The sequence below is a fragment of the Ambystoma mexicanum genome, chromosome 6p (assembly GCF_040938575.1).
Source record: "Ambystoma mexicanum isolate Mex_15411 chromosome 6p, UKY_AmexF1_1, whole genome shotgun sequence".
Taxonomy (NCBI): Eukaryota; Metazoa; Chordata; class Amphibia; order Caudata; family Ambystomatidae; genus Ambystoma; species Ambystoma mexicanum.
In genome coordinates this window covers 36,183,698-36,199,264 of record NC_090935.1, presented here as the reverse complement: position 1 = coordinate 36,199,264, position 15,567 = coordinate 36,183,698, and the positions used below count along the sequence as shown (strand labels likewise).

The 15,567-nt window shown below is 45.5% G+C and overlaps 1 protein-coding gene across 2 annotated transcripts in view; it reads right to left on the bottom strand.

The window, feature by feature from the left end:
* The window catches only part of LOC138511174 (CMRF35-like molecule 5), a 262,104-nt gene extending 252,499 nt beyond the window's left edge, over positions 1–9,605 (bottom strand). For both annotated transcript variants that reach the window (XM_069626681.1, XM_069626682.1), the window contains exon 1: positions 9,249–9,605. In XM_069626681.1, coding sequence (XP_069482782.1) covers positions 9,249–9,288 — 40 coding nt within the window. In that variant the 5' untranslated portion in view covers positions 9,289–9,605. The remainder of the gene's footprint in view (positions 1–9,248) is intronic.
* Between the last annotated feature and the right edge of the window lie 5,962 nt (positions 9,606–15,567).

The following is a 15,567-nucleotide window of genomic DNA, read 5'->3' as shown; positions in this document are numbered from 1 at the left end:
TATATGTGGACGCCTCACTCCATTCACTGGATTTAAGCCTCTGCCTCATGAGGCGGTTGACTGGAAGCAGCAAAACATCAAGGTGGTTGTAGAAGGACCAGGCGGAGCTAATTTCGCATCCTGGATGTGAGGAACAGAAGTTCAAGATAAGCCACATTTCCAGGCCCTAGGATGCACGGTTTCCGAGGTTTATGCACCGCAACGTGCAAAACGTCAATGTGGTCATAGAAAGACCACACAAAGCTCATTTTGACTGCCTGGATGCCAGGAACAAAACCTGAAGGCTCAAACCCCACGCTTCAAGGCCCTAGGACGCTCAGTTTCCGAAATATCTGCACCATAATGCACTGCAACATACTGCACCGCGCCAGGGTGAGGCGACAGGTGGGGAGAGCACACAGAAGGTCCCATTATGCTGCTCCCCTCCACGTCTGCTCCGCGATTGTCAACAATTGATGACAGTGTTATATGATATGATATCTTATGATATGATGTGGCATTTATAACGCACCTATACAGAAGTGTTTCAAAGCGCGAGGAGGCAAGGGAGGGGGAACAGAGGGAAGACAGACAACGATCTTACTAGGCCAAGTGTCATTCAGCTCGCGCAAGTGCATATCTGTCTACAGAACCCGTGTGAAGTATGCGCACCATTTGCTAGTTACTTATCAGATCAACTGGCTGAAGACACACATTAAGAGATTTTTATCACACCAGGAGCTCATTTACAGAGGCTATTAAGTATTAAACAGCACTTTTGAGTAAAGCGCTATATAAACTTAGTAAATACAAATACAAATACAAAAGAAAGCTTAGATGCAACACAGGCAGGTCCTGTACAGCACAAAGATTGGTGTTACTTTGTGTTAGAACTTGCACAGAGAGTTCCCAAAGGGTAGGTTTGGCAGTGAGGGGCAGGTAGTTGGTAGTAATGCCATAGGAATTCACATAGCCATTGCTAGTCATTGGGTGGGTAAATTACCAAACATGCCCATAGGATGTGTGCTTCTCTTCACATCCTATCTGTGTCCCACCGCAAGAGTTCTGACTTACACCTAGTAGGCAAAACTAAAAAAGGATATATGTTTGTCTCTGAATCAATCATGAGCACCAGCATTGCTCTGGTCAGCCTTCCATAACATTGTCTGCGAATCTGCCTTGGCCCTGCCATTAATGTGAGCAGCCCTGCTTAAACTGCTAGACTGCTAGACCACAAGGCTGAAAATTACCTGTGGTTGCTTGTGTTCCAGTGCAGAGGGTACATGGCCTAACAACTGAGACTAATCTACACCTTTTGGTGATAGGACCAAGAGCCATTTGCTAATGGGTTGTCCCCTTCTGTAATGGCACGGATATACTAAAGAATTATAGCATGAAATGTTGTGCAAAGAAATGATAGTGGCAATGTTTTTTTTAAAAAAAACTTTATTTTTCTTGCACACAGGTAACATAAATGTTTACATATATTGCACATTGCTTCATTACATTTTACAAATTCCATTAGCTTCCGATCCTGAGTCATCTCGCTCTGCCTTATCAAACAGGTATTGTTTATATCTGTCCCATATGTTCCTTGGTCTGGATTGGGGTAGCACCGAGTCTATGTAGAGTTCTTCTGTATCATTAGTCCACACAATGTCCTTATCCCAATCAGCCTTAGTTGGGGGATATGCGCTCTTCCATTTCATCAAAATTGCCCTTTTGGCTATTACTAGGCTCAAATTCAACAGTCTATGCCAAGTCAGATTCATTTTCCCCACTGCTCCCAGCAAACATATCCTGGGTGACCATTCCAGTGGTTGGTCAGCCATCTCATCTAGGGCAGCGCAGATTTCTTCCCAGTAGCCCCTTAGCTTTATACATGTCCATAACATATGATAAATATTTGCATCCTCTGTCTGACATCTAGGGCAGGTCCCCGACATGTTGGGATATAGTCGTTTAAGTTTTGCTGGGGTATAATGTGTTCTCTGCACTATTTTGTAGTGAATTACCTTGTATCTGGAATTACACGATATTTGCTTGGTGAGCGAGCAAATCTGTGCCCATTCCTGGTCATCAAACTGCTGTCCCAGGTCTTGTTCCCATTGACTCTTAGCTGCGGTGTTCTCTACAGGGCGCGTTTGAAGTAGCAGCTTATACAGTGCCGCCGCCGAGACTTTTTGTGTCCCCCCTGTGAATATGTAGCCCAAACCTATATTTATCGCTGGTTCGCTGGGGAAAGTGGGGCATGCTTCTTGTATAGCCATTCGCACTTGGGTATACTGCTGTTTATGTCTATTCATGTTTCCCACAGCCTCTCTGATGTCTATCCACTGGATAAAGCTCTGGTCTGGGAAGAGTTGTCCCCACTGGGTGATCCCTCTGGATGTCCAATGCATCGCGATTTGACTATCTGCACTGAAGGGTGTTTGTGGGTCTCCCCAGAGTGGCATACTCGGATGGTATAGCCTGTTGGTTTCAAACATATCGGCTATTTTGGCCCATGCAGTGGTTGTCACCTTCGCTGGTTCTATAGCGTTATAGTGCTTGAGGGTTGATCTGCTCATTTTGTGGAGTGCCATTATCGCTTTGCGCTCTTTATGACTGGGCATCGGGGTCTCATGGTTGAGGAATTGTGTAGCCCATTGGGAGGCGTGGTGTGCCTCTGCAGCCAGATAATACAACTCCAGATCAGGTGCCATCATCCCTCCTCTAGAGTATGTATCAGTCATCTTTTTCCAGCTCACTCTGGGATGTCCTCCCCATACAAACGAGGTGCACGCGCCAGTCAGTGTGGTAAATAAAGAGCGGCCCGGCCAGACAGGTATTGTGCTGAATAGATAAAAAAGCTTTGGTAATATAATCATTTTAATTAGTGCTATCCTGCCCATCAATGATATGGGGAGGTCGCTCCAACGTTTTATTTTCACGCACAGGGCGTCAGTGAGTACACTATAGTTCAAGGCGCGGGCGAGCTGTGCTGTTCTGGCAATTTGCGCACCCAAATAAAGTATATGAGTCGGGCTCCAGACGAGACCATATAGGTCGTGTGGTTGCGGTGTATTTTCTGTGATTGGGAATATCTCTGATTTGCTAGAATTAAGACGTAGACCAGAGTGTTCCCCAAATCGTTTAACCTCCGCCAGTACCTTACCCAAGGTTCGATCTGGATTTTTTAGATATAACAGAATATCGTCTGCATATAACGTTATAATGTGTAATTCACCATCTAGACTGAGTCCTGCTGAGCTGTACCGTGCCCTAAGGATATCTGCTAAAGGTTCAATTATTAATGCAAATAATAATGGCGACAATGGGCATCCTTGTCGCGTTCGCCCCTTCAGTTCCAGTTTATCTGTTAAAACCCCATTGATTCTTATTTTTGCATGTGGACATGTGTACAGTATTTTTATCCACTTCAGAAAATTGGGGCCGAACCCATATTTGCGCAGAACCCCGAAGAGAAAGGGCCACGAAACTGTGTCGAAAGCCTTATGCATATCTAAGGAAACAGCCACGGCTTGGACCTCGGGGATGTTGTGGCTACAATTTTATGGCACCTTCTAACATTGGTTGCAGGGGACCTTCCCTTAATAAACCATGCCTGATCTTCATGGACCATGTACGGCATCAAAGGTGTTAGTCTAGTTGCCAGTATTTTTGCTAGGATCTTTGCATCAGTATTTATTAGTGATAATGGTCTATATGACCCACACTCCTCAGGGGGTTTTCCCGGCTTGAGTGACAGCGTAATCACTGCTTCCCTAGTGGTTTCAGGGAGTTCTCCTTTATTTAGGGCCTCACTCCATACTGCCATTAATCTGGGGACCAGTAGGGGACCAAACTCCTTATAAAACTCAGCCCCTAGACCGTCAGTGCCTGGTGCTTTCCCGTTGAGTAATGCCTTTATCGCCTCTAACATTTCCACCTCGGTAATTGCCATCTCTAACAATTCCCTAGTGTCGTCGGCCAGCAATGTTGTCAGTATTTGTGACAGGTATTGATCAATTTCCTCGTCTGTGGAATCAGATTGCGGGGAATAAAGATTTTTATAGAATGTATGGAACGTTTCTTCAATCTTGTCTCGGTCAGTGGTGACCGAACCATCTGGTCTGTGCACGCACGGTATGATCGTTGGTCCCCTCTTTCCCTTCACTGTCCTGGCCAGCAACCTCCCGGGGCGCTCACCCTCCCCATATCGGCGTGCTGCAACTGGTTTATCAAAAAATCGGATTTCTTGATCTGCTGCCTCATTGTATTCATCTAGTTTTGCTTTCATTTCGGAACTGAGGTGAGCTGATGGGGTTTGTGCATAATGAGATTGAAGTGATGCTATTTGCGATTCCAATCTGTTCAGTCTACCCCTGATGTCTTTAAGAATTCCATTTTCTGTCGATATAGAGCTTCCCCTTATATAGGCCTTAAATGCTTGCCATACTATTGCTTGACTGGGCACCGAGTTTTCATTGATTTCGAAATATTCCTGTATTTGTTGTTCCATAGCGTTCCTGTAGACCAAGTCACGCAATGCTGCAGGTTTAAATCTCCACATTGGTCGCGTTACTACAGTGCCTGGAATTCGTAATGTTAACTGGATTTGGGAGGGATCTGAATATGTTCTGGGATAATGCTGTGCTGCTAGGACCCAGGAAAGGACTACATTATCTACCAGCAACAAACCTATTCTGGAGTGCATATCATGCACCTTCGAGTAATATGTATATTCCCTCTTAGTAGGATTTAGTGTTTTCCAGGCGTCTTTCAGACCTAAGTCTACCATATGTGTAGTTATAGTCTGCGCTGCTTTGGTCAGTGCCCTAGTCTGTGTCGATGTGCGGTCTGTATGGACATCTACAATAGTGTTAAAGTCCCCACCGCATATCAAGTGCGCCGTGGGGTAGGCGGCCAACCTCTCGAATATTTGGGAGAAAAATTCTGGATCATCCACATTTGGTCCATATATGTTTAGGAGAACTATCTCCTTATTGCAGAGTGTGCCATGCAGTAGGACAAGCCTCCCTTCAGGATCACATTTCACTTCTATACATTTAAACTGGAGGTTTTTATGTACTAGAATCGCGGTCCCCCTTGCCCGTTTAGAGGATGTTGTGAAGTACTGGTGCGTTCCCCAATTCGGAATTAGTTGTCCCCCCTGTTGAGGTCCCACATGAGTTTCCTGTAGAAAAATTAATTTTGGTGCCCAGTCTATTGATATATGCCAGGATTTTCCTCTTCTTGACTCTGGACCCTAGGCCTCGGACATTCCAACTTAATACTTTGATACTTTCATCGTTGTTTCCAGCCATAACCTATGAAGCAGTTATCAATATGTACAAAAAAGCATGTCTCTATTAGGAGCCTGTGTGCGTTTTATTTTACTACCATCCTTAACATAACCATAACCCAACATTCCCAACCTGTCCCCTCCCCCCGCCCTCACAGCTCCCCCAACTTTAACTGTGCTCATAGGATCCCAACCCTCCCTTCCCATCACTGGTTGTGCACCTGCTGCAGGGGGGGGACCTGCGGCGTGTTCCAGTGCCCATGACATATTGAGGCTGGTAAAAGATAGACCGGTTCAACTTGGTTGCTCTCACATATATCGAAACCTGTGGGGGCATCACCATTTAACAAATCCTGTGAATTCAGTCGTATATACCCCCTATAAGGGCCGCCCCTGGGGGAGGTGGCTATTGCTTCGGGAATTGTACATTACATAGCAGAAACATGCCCATTTTCACATAATCACAAATATCATTAAGTTTCCTGTATCCTGGGATGACCAGCTAAAGCAGGAATATGTGTTTCCACAAAGTTTTCAGCTTCCTCTGGGAACGTAAAGAAATGAATCTTGTTCTGGAAATGGATTTTGAGTCTCGCCGGATACAACATAGCATACTGAATCTGTCTTTCCCGTAGCAGTTTTTTGACCCCTGTAAAGAGCATCCTCTCCTGTTGTACCGCAAGGGTAAAGTCTGGAAAAATGCATATAATATTAGCTTTCCCAACGTAATTCTTTCTTTTCTCTTGCAGCCCTCAGAATTAAATCTCTATCCCTGTAGTTCATCACTCGGGCAATTATATGCATAGGGTAGGCTCCTGGCCTCGGCTTCGGGGCAAGGGATCTGTGAGCCCGCTCAATAATGAACATCGGTGACCATCCAGGGTCACCCAGGAGGGTACGCAAGAGTTCCTCCACTGTCTTTTCCATGGGTCCTTTTATCGCTTCCTCTGGAACACCAATTATTCGAATATTATTGCGTCTTGATCTCGCTTCTAAATCCTCGCATTTGGACTTCACAGTCCCCAGGTCGATTGCCATCTTCGAGACCGTGGTCTTCAGGGTTTCGAGTGTGTCTTCCGTGGCCGAGATTCTTGTTTCAGCCTCGGTCATGCGCGAAGTAGTTTTGTCCAGTTGCATTTTGATGGCCGCCACGTTCGCCGTTATCCCATCTAGTTTGTCATTGAGGGCCGAAAAGCCCTGTTGCATGGCGAGGAAGACTGCCTGGGGTTCCATCATCATTGCCGGGGGGGTCTGTTGTTCGCGTGGGAGCGTGCTCTCCGCCATCATTACATCAGGTTCTTTCTGCAGTGGTGTCGTGAACTTATCAATGGAACCTTTACTCCTCTTGGGGCAGAAGCCCTTTGGCATTGTTTCCTCTGGGCCAATTATTCTGTGATATGAACTGCAATGCGCCCCTTTCTATGCTTTGCTTCTGTGGCGTGATACACTGATTTACTTCTGGTGGAGCGCGCCGAGTGGAGGGATACCACCTGCCCTCCTATAAATGTGAAGGAGTCAGGATCCCATGGCCATGCACCAACAAGGCCAGCTTACGCCCGGCCGTAGAGTTACGTGCTTATAGGGAGTTGTAGCTGTTATTTAAAGTTGTCCACGTGGAAGCCCGTGCTGGCCTGGATCTGATCCGTGCGTATCACGGAGGTATTGTTGGATCTTAGCGCCAGTCCACGTTCTCAACCAGGTATTCCATAGCCATCAATCTCTTTAAGGTGACCGGGCTTCAATGTTCGTGTCTTATCTCTGTCGCTGCGTAGCGTCCTCGCCACCCTCCGCCTCGACGAGAAGGCCATGCGTGATAGCCTTGCCTTAACAGATGTTGGGGCAGGTCTGCAGTGGATTGAATGCACACCACAACACCAGACGCGAGAGTTGCTCAACACGCTGCCACGAAGCCGTCCATGACCCTCAGCTTAAGTCGAAACTCCGTGCGGGCGTCTCTTGCAATTCGCTAGTGTCCCAGCTGCGGCGCATAGTCTACCCCAGGGGCAAGGGCAACTGGCAGAAAGTGTCCGTTCCCCGGGGGGGGGAGGAGAGGAGGATCACCGGCATTCTGCGGGTACGCATAAAACTTGTCCCACACTGGGGATTATACTGCTCACTGTGCCTCCCCCCCGTTGTGGCCGCCCCACTTATCTGATCGAGTCTGACTGGGCTTCAGCAGTCCACTCCCCGGGGGCTCCGCAGTTTGCACGGGCCGCACACCACAGCCCCCATGTGTGCTCCGTGTACGATACCCTCCTGAGCCCGATGATCGCTGAGTGTCCGGGGCGGAGGGGGGCTGAGGGGGGGGGGCACTCGTGGGCGCTCAATGAGGAGCGGAGTGCCCACGGCCTTTCCAAGCTGATTGTTGCGCTGTCTGTTGCCAGCGAGTGTCCGCGTTGCCACTCGCCAGGCTCCTCCTCTCGTTCATCGGTTGTCTTCAGGCGCCGCTTCCCTCTGCATGTGGGATACGGATACTGGTTTTCCTCTGGGATTTTGCAATTGCCAGACACCAAACTTTCCCTGTATGTTCCGCTGATGTTGCCGCACATTCTATACAGTTTCTGTCAGGAACCGGTCAACGCAAATGCTTATGTCGGCATTACGGCCTTGGTCCATGCCGGAGCTCACACGAGAGCGACCATTTTCTCTCGCGCGCAACAGCACCCCCCCCCCCGATAGTGGCAATGTTTAATTCAAAGCCTTGTAGCCATCACTCTTTCACTATACTGCTCCAGAATTACATTGCTGTTACTACCAACCTTATTTTTTCGCTTATATTCAAGTAGTTAATGTAGCAGAATATATGAGTTGATAGTTAACCATGTTATTAATTAAGCATGATGTGGAAAAATGTTATATTCGCACAACAAATAAACATACTTTATATTACAGAAAACAATGTTGCGACTTTAAGCTTGGGGAAATAGTTGTATGCAGCCTTCTCGAGTAAGTGCTGCCTCACTTAGAGGCGTGAATGGCCCTTTGTGGCCCTTTGTGCTTTCATGGGTAGGGGGCATAGATCCTTGCCTAGGACAAGCTAACAAATCCTGGCCAGGCCCCCTTCAGTGCCGCCCATTAGAATGCTCATCTCTCTGCATGATTAGGGTGAAAGCCCCCCACCACCCGCAGACTCCCAATGCCTCCACTCCCTCAGGTCCCACTTGCAATGCCTCCTTCCTAGGAGGGGCCAGGGGATGACCTTGGGGGGGGGGCTGGCCCCGTGCCCCCCTGCAGAACGAATGTTGAGTGTGGAATACTGACCCAAACTCATGAACTGTATAACACAAACAAAAGCGAACCTCTTATGATTGTGCGATGGCCGTAACAATGTACATGCTCTTGAAACATAGCAAACGTGAAATATATGTCTGTGTGTACCTCTTGCACATTGAAGACACTTGTTAAATAAATTAAAGAAAGAAACACTTTTGTGCAGGCGCCTTATAAATAACTTATCATATCATATACTCTACCCTAGAAGTCAGGGTGATGGGGTGACTGGCTGGGGGGCTCTGCTGGCCTAGTCAGACAGTAGGGTGCATGGGGGCCGAGAAAGACTGGGGGCCGGGAGGGGGTTACAGGACACTCAGGGAACCCTGCATCGCCCACTCACTCTCAGCAGGGTCTCCATCTGTGCAGCGTGCAAGTTGAGACCTGTACTTCTGGAAGTCACGTGACGTCCCTCCGTGTAATGCACATTCGTCAAATCTCTGCCAGGTGAAAGCAGCTGGGACTGCACGGTGCATTACCATAAGGCGAATACACATGCAATAACTGCTCCGTGCACAGCGAAACACGTGCTGGCGTCATATTCCAAGGTCGAGTTACTAAAGAATTAGGAATTGCCTTCACCAGCAAGATGTCGATAATCGATTATTGCACAAACAAATTCATGATCTTGAAAGAAGGCGCGCGTTTCTCAGCCACTTCCACTTGTAATGAATACCTGAAAAGTGTAATGCACAGAAAGGTGCATTCTTACCTGGGTACAAGAGAAACACCCAGAGAATAAATGCTCTCATTCTGCCCCTCTCCTGCTTCCTCTTCAGGGGGAGAGGGGGGGGGGGGCACTGCCAGAAAGGAGGAGACGGCTGGCCGCGACTGGTGCATCCAGGGTCCCCCTGAAACCAAGGACAGGAGCGGTGTCTGCCCTGCGAGCCGGCCCTCACTGGATGCCAGCTGCTGGTGGGGGTCCAGTCCCGGCTCAGTTATATCAAGGACCAACTCTGGCAGCAATCACGCTGTGAGTGGATGGACAGAGTCCGGCCAGACTGGCCCAGCGTTGCTGCTGCCTCCTTGTGTGTAAATGCCCAGAGTCGCAATAGATGCAGTGCTGTGCCAACCGTGTATATTGCCTGGCAGCTGGCACCCCACAGCTTCAGTCCTCTCTCTCCCAGTTCTGCAGTGAGACGGTTCCTCTTGCATCAGAGAGAAAGGGGAAGTGTCTGGGACAGGCTCAGCTCCTTCCTCATCTAGCACAGAGTGCTCTGGTGCAATTTCCAGGCGCTAGCCAGTGGGGTACACTCAGCACAACCACAGGGGCTGCTGTTCCTGCACCTGCGACTGTTAGTCCTAATTTTCGTCCATCTGAATGGCAGAGAGGAGGGCAGATTGTAAATTCCTATTCGTACCCCAAGCCCCTTCCTCTTTACCATACAAATCCTCCAGCATTTATGCCAGCATGACAATGTCAAGCTGGCGTAAATGCAATGGACTCCTATGGAATCCAGCCACACTTTACATCAGCAAAAAGCAGACGGATTCTGTAAGAAGCCATTGTAAACGCTGCCTGTCATAGGTACTTGCAGGCAGCCTTTACTCCATTTACACGGTGGAATGCCAAAGAGGGGCGTACAGGCGAGTACTGTGCCACATTACCTCCCCCTTTTGAACTTTGATATGTAAATGTTGAAAGTTATGTGGAGGGGACCTCTGCATGCCAACAAAGCATGTGCCCTCCGTGTAAGCACGCGGGACACAAACATTTGCTCCAGGAGCTTATGGTGTATCATAGAGCTCAGTGTCCTGTGTGTTTGTAAAGCACACGACTTGTTATGTTATGTTAAAACACTGTTGTTACCTGCATGGTTTCTTGTCGCTCTGGCATATCTTTTTTTTAAAATTGATATAGCTGAAATTAATCAACTTTTCAATTCACTTTTTCATTACATAATTAAAATAAATGTTAAAATTCATTCAATTTTACATTTTTGTTTCATTACTAAAAAACCTATTTACAATAAACGTCTTTCATCTGTGTGCACAATTAGCATCTAGCACTTGTGGAACATTGTGAAAACCAACACACAAACAAATGAGATAAAAACATCAACTCTGAAAAGGAAGAAGACCAGGAAGAGACAGGGGCCTCATTACACGGTAGGCAGTAAGGGTTTACCGCTACCGGTACCGGTAAACCCTTACCGCCTTACTACGGGATCCCTTTGCGGGACCCGACCTTAACGGCTGGTTTTTACAGCCGTTAAAGTAGGGTGCTGCAAAGGGACCTTGGTGCTAATTACGGTACCGCAATTTGCGGTACCGTAATTAGCGCCTTCCCCATTCCCATTATGCCCTATGGGGGCAAAAATGGGAATGGGGAAGGCCTTGGTGAATGGGGATTTACTGCCCCCGTTCACCTTGGACTAGGGCGGTAATTCCGCCATCCACCAAGGCAGACACAGTAAAATACCTGCGGCAACCATGGCGCTAATAGTGCCATGGTTACCGCCTACCGTGTAATGAGGTCCAAGATCTAGTATAATCGTTTTTGTTGCTTCTTTGCATGTACAACAACACATTCACTTTTGCTCAAGCTTTAAAGATAGTAGAAAATGAATTGTTGCTATTTGCAACATCTTATGAGAAGAGCCTGCATTACTCTCAGGAACATCAATTCCGGACATTTCGCAATTAAGTGTTCAACAGTTTCTTTTATCCCCTCACTCTGACAAAATCTGCAGATATTTTCTACTTTTGAGATGAGTTTTCATTTACAAGCTAGGGCCCTTGTGGGCCATAAATTAAAAACGGAACCGCAAGGATTACATGTCTGTAGAACACACAGTTGGTATTTTTCAGGTATTCCCATCTGTTTCGGTGAAAATACCTCTGGGGATATAGCGTGATAACATAAACATCTCTAATGGTTATCAAACCAATCCATTTCATAGATCGATCTTTTAGCTTTATCTGGGTTGGTTATTAACAAATCGATTGATACATCCACGTGCATCAAGATCTGATAGATTACCACTAACCACTTTTGTACAAAGCGATGGGAACTTGAGACAATATACTCTGCCATTATTTTGAATATACTTGGGCTAGATGTTGATATTATGCATTTTCGGAATAGTGCACAGATTTTCCAACAATAGGTAGCATATAACGAGCTAAGTCCCAGGTCATATCGAATCCATGACATGGGAATGCAGTGTGGTGATTGCAATATTTGTAACCAAAAAAGCTTTTCGTATTTCTCACAGGTAATAGGTGATATCGGGATATCTGTCTCAAGACCATATAGGATGGTTGGAACTACTTTTGCTTTCCAATAGGTTAAAGCTGGACGCACTGTGAATTTGCCATATCGGTGTAACATGATTTTTGTCTGAGACACAGCAGTTTGAATTTTGTGTTCGATTGCTATATGCTGTGCTTTCACCTTTATCAAACCCTCAAAACACATCCCAAGGTACCGGTAATCAGATACAATGTCCAATGGTATATTATTAATGGACCATTTGTTCAATCTGGCTCCATATTTAGTCGGCTTCTATACAACTATTTGAGTTGTGGATGTGTTAATGCTCAATTCGTTATAACTAATATATTTTTCAAATGCTGTCAATAGCTTTTGTAAGCCCACTGGAGTCTTGGCTATGAGGACCAAGTCGTCCGCATATATGAGTGCTTTAATCGAGAGTCCGTTCATTTTTGGCGAATCAGTATTTATTGCCTCGAACACATGTTTCACATCTTCAATGAAATAGTTGAAGATTGCAGAGGCTAAGAGACACCCCTGCTTAAGGCCTTGCGATGTCGGTATTTCCGCTGACAACAAACATTGTAGATTCAACCTAATACGAATTACTGTATTGTGGTGAAATTCATACATCATGTTGCATAAGGAAGATGGGCATTGGTCACGTATTAATTTCGACATTAGGAGAGCTTGCGGCACCGAGTCAAATCGCAGATACACAAATGCGAAAAATACTGGCTGTTTTGTTTGATGACATTGGTATTTTAAGGCATTGATACATAATAGGTTAATACCCGTTCCTAGGCCCTTAACAAATCCTGTTTGTTGTGGATCGCGTAGTTGACATGCTGATGTCCAAGCATTGAAGTCCCTCAATACACACTTTGCAAAACAAAATCCTGGTATATCAAGAAGGGCTATGGGCCTATAGTTCGATGGTTTGGAATAGTCACCCTTCTTGAATATCGGGACAAGAATCGAGGATTTCCACATGCTTGGTTAAGATTTATACACAAGAATTTGTTGGAACATAGAGTGCAAGATTTCGGCCCACAAATGTACATTTTCTTTAAGCATTCTGTTGTGGAGCTCATAGGGGCCTGCTGCTCTCGAATTACTTGCTTGCTTAATGTAGTCACAATCGTATTTGCGGAACACTCTAGTTTCCACTGTTTACTCGTTTGCATCTTGTAACTGAATTCGTCGAATATAGGATCTGCATATAGATCGCTGAAATAAATAGACTATTGTTTTTCCGATACACCATTGGCCTGTGCTTCTATTTGATGAGATCACTTACATTCATTCAATAAGAACCACATAGCAGCAGGCTTTTTTGTTACTATAGTTTTGAAAAAAGCTTCACTATCATGATTGAATAATTTAGCTTTGTATGCTCGAGTCCAATTGGTGTAAATACATTTTGCTGATCTTCAGCCTTCCTAGCATCAATGGTGAGCCCGCTTTCAGAATATACATGCGTTATCTTCGATATGCAGCTTTCCTTTCTTGCACTACATGATCATATTTATGCGTATGTTGACTGGTTGGTTATTTCTTATAAGAATAGTATCTTTGAATCAATCTAAGATTCGGGTATAAGGATGCAAGCTGTTATCATTTGCGTGTGCCTGTATATGGTCGTTAAGTGCCTGCAACTTTGGTGTCGACAAAATGAATCTGGTTCTGGCATTGTTAATTGCCAGAGATTGTTGTAAATATATCAGTTGCTCTTGCTCTTTGGTTTGATGCCACTTGGATTGAAGTGCTAGTAAGCTATGATCACTTGCATGTAATGTGATTATGTTCAAAGAAATGATGCTTGCAAAGTGCCTGCTATCAACAAAGATATGATCAATTATGCTGGAGCAGTTATTTCTATGCCATGTTGCTTGGGCAGGTACATCACCTGTGAGCGCCCCATTCACAAGGAAAAACAATCTTTCTGACATAAAGGCAAACCACCTTCGAGCCTCCTTAGATTGCAGACCTGTTTTTTTTGTTGTTGTTATAGTCTATGTTGGAATCACCTGCTACAAAAGTGGAAGTTACATCGGTAGCCAGAGCAATCGTCTCTAGCATACTCGATAATTTTAAATAAAATATATCATCCGATATTCCATACGGATTCCGGTATATATTTATAAATCGAATTGTTCCAGCTGGGCTGATCAATTTTACTAGTTGAAAAAAACTACCGTAGTGTAGCCAGGGTTCTAAATTAAAGCCCGATGTCAAGCGAGTCGCAACCAGTAGACCAGAAGCGGGTCTGCCTTTGAGTCCTCTAATTGCTGGTACCAGCGAAACAGCATAATTATCCCACACTGGTGCCACAAGCAACTAGGTTTCCTGAAATGCTAATGCATCAAAGTTGATAGTGAACTTTTTTATTGATACTTCGAGGTGAGTATGGCCTTGTGTGTTCCAACATCCCACCGTAATTTGTGGTACCTCCTGACCATCACTTAGTTATGTTCTAGAGAATGCAGAGGAGTTGGATTGTAATCTTGCTCTGTGATCCGGTTTCTCAAGTGGTCTAGTAGATGGGTATATAGCATGTGTATTTTTACTATGCGTTCTTTCTGGATCTTGTGCTAACAGAAAACCCATCTCAAAGAGCTGCATTTTTGCTTTCCATTACACATTACAAACTAGTCCTGATGGTATCCATAATCTTACTACTGTGAGATTCTTTCCTGCAATAAATTGTATCAGTTCAATATCTCTGGATGTAATCGACTCCAGCTCAGGTATATCTGCAAAAATGTTTAACACACTTTCTCGATTTAAATCAAACATATTGACTTGCCCTCCCCGGCATTTCATTATTAGGGAGTGGCAGTTAGGGCTAATCTTAGGCTGTGTCTGTTTTGCCTGATAGTTATGTACCTGCATCCGATTATTCATGGGTCTTAAAGGATCAGAGGCTGTTAGCAAGGCTTGCTTGTAAGGATACGGTGAGGGTCTAGCATACGCATAGGCATGATCCCTACCTTGTTGTTGGGGTTGGCCTTGCTCCATCATGGCTTCGGGTGGATTTTGTGTTTGGTAGTCGTACTCTTGGTGAGAAATATTACTCGAAGCCATCTCTTTTCCTGGCTGTTTTATCCGGGCTCTCTCTGCATCTTGGGTCTGCCACCTAATTCTACTTGGTGCCCCATATATGCCTTGAGAGCCCTGTCTCACCTTCTCTAGTATAGGTGGGTGGGTTTCAACCCCTGATGTTATTCCATCATCTATCTTAGATAATTCCGAAGCTCTCTCTCTGTCAGCCAAGTAAGAATCAATCATTTTTTTCATCATTTCTATAGCCTTAGCAGGTGGTAACATTTCCACGTTGGTCGGTCTAGCCTCAGAAGCCCTTTTTGATTCCTTACTTTCTAAAGCACTCCTCTTGTTATTTTCAAGTGCTTGAACTAGCTCGTTTAATGGCGAGTGTTGTGTTGGGGCACTGGTTACTTTTGGAGTGGTCTCGCTTGGAATGTCACTCATGGTCTCCTGCTGATTCCTCACCCTTGTTTTAGCCTGGATCAATTCTATGTCTGGCCTCCCTGCCACAGGCGGATCAACGCACACTTGTTTCTTACTTTGTTTACTGACTGCTGCAAGTGTGTTAAAGAAGGATGTCATTTTGTTTTTAGGCATTTTTATTGCTGGTATATTCTTTGATTTCCTTATGAAGGACTGTGGGGAGCCTTTTTTGTCATTTGCTGCGATGTAGAATTTTTGTTTTCTTTTCATCCTTCCCTGCAGCACATTCTAAGTTGTCTCTTCCACTTTCCTGGTTATCATTCTGATCAATAACCGACAAATC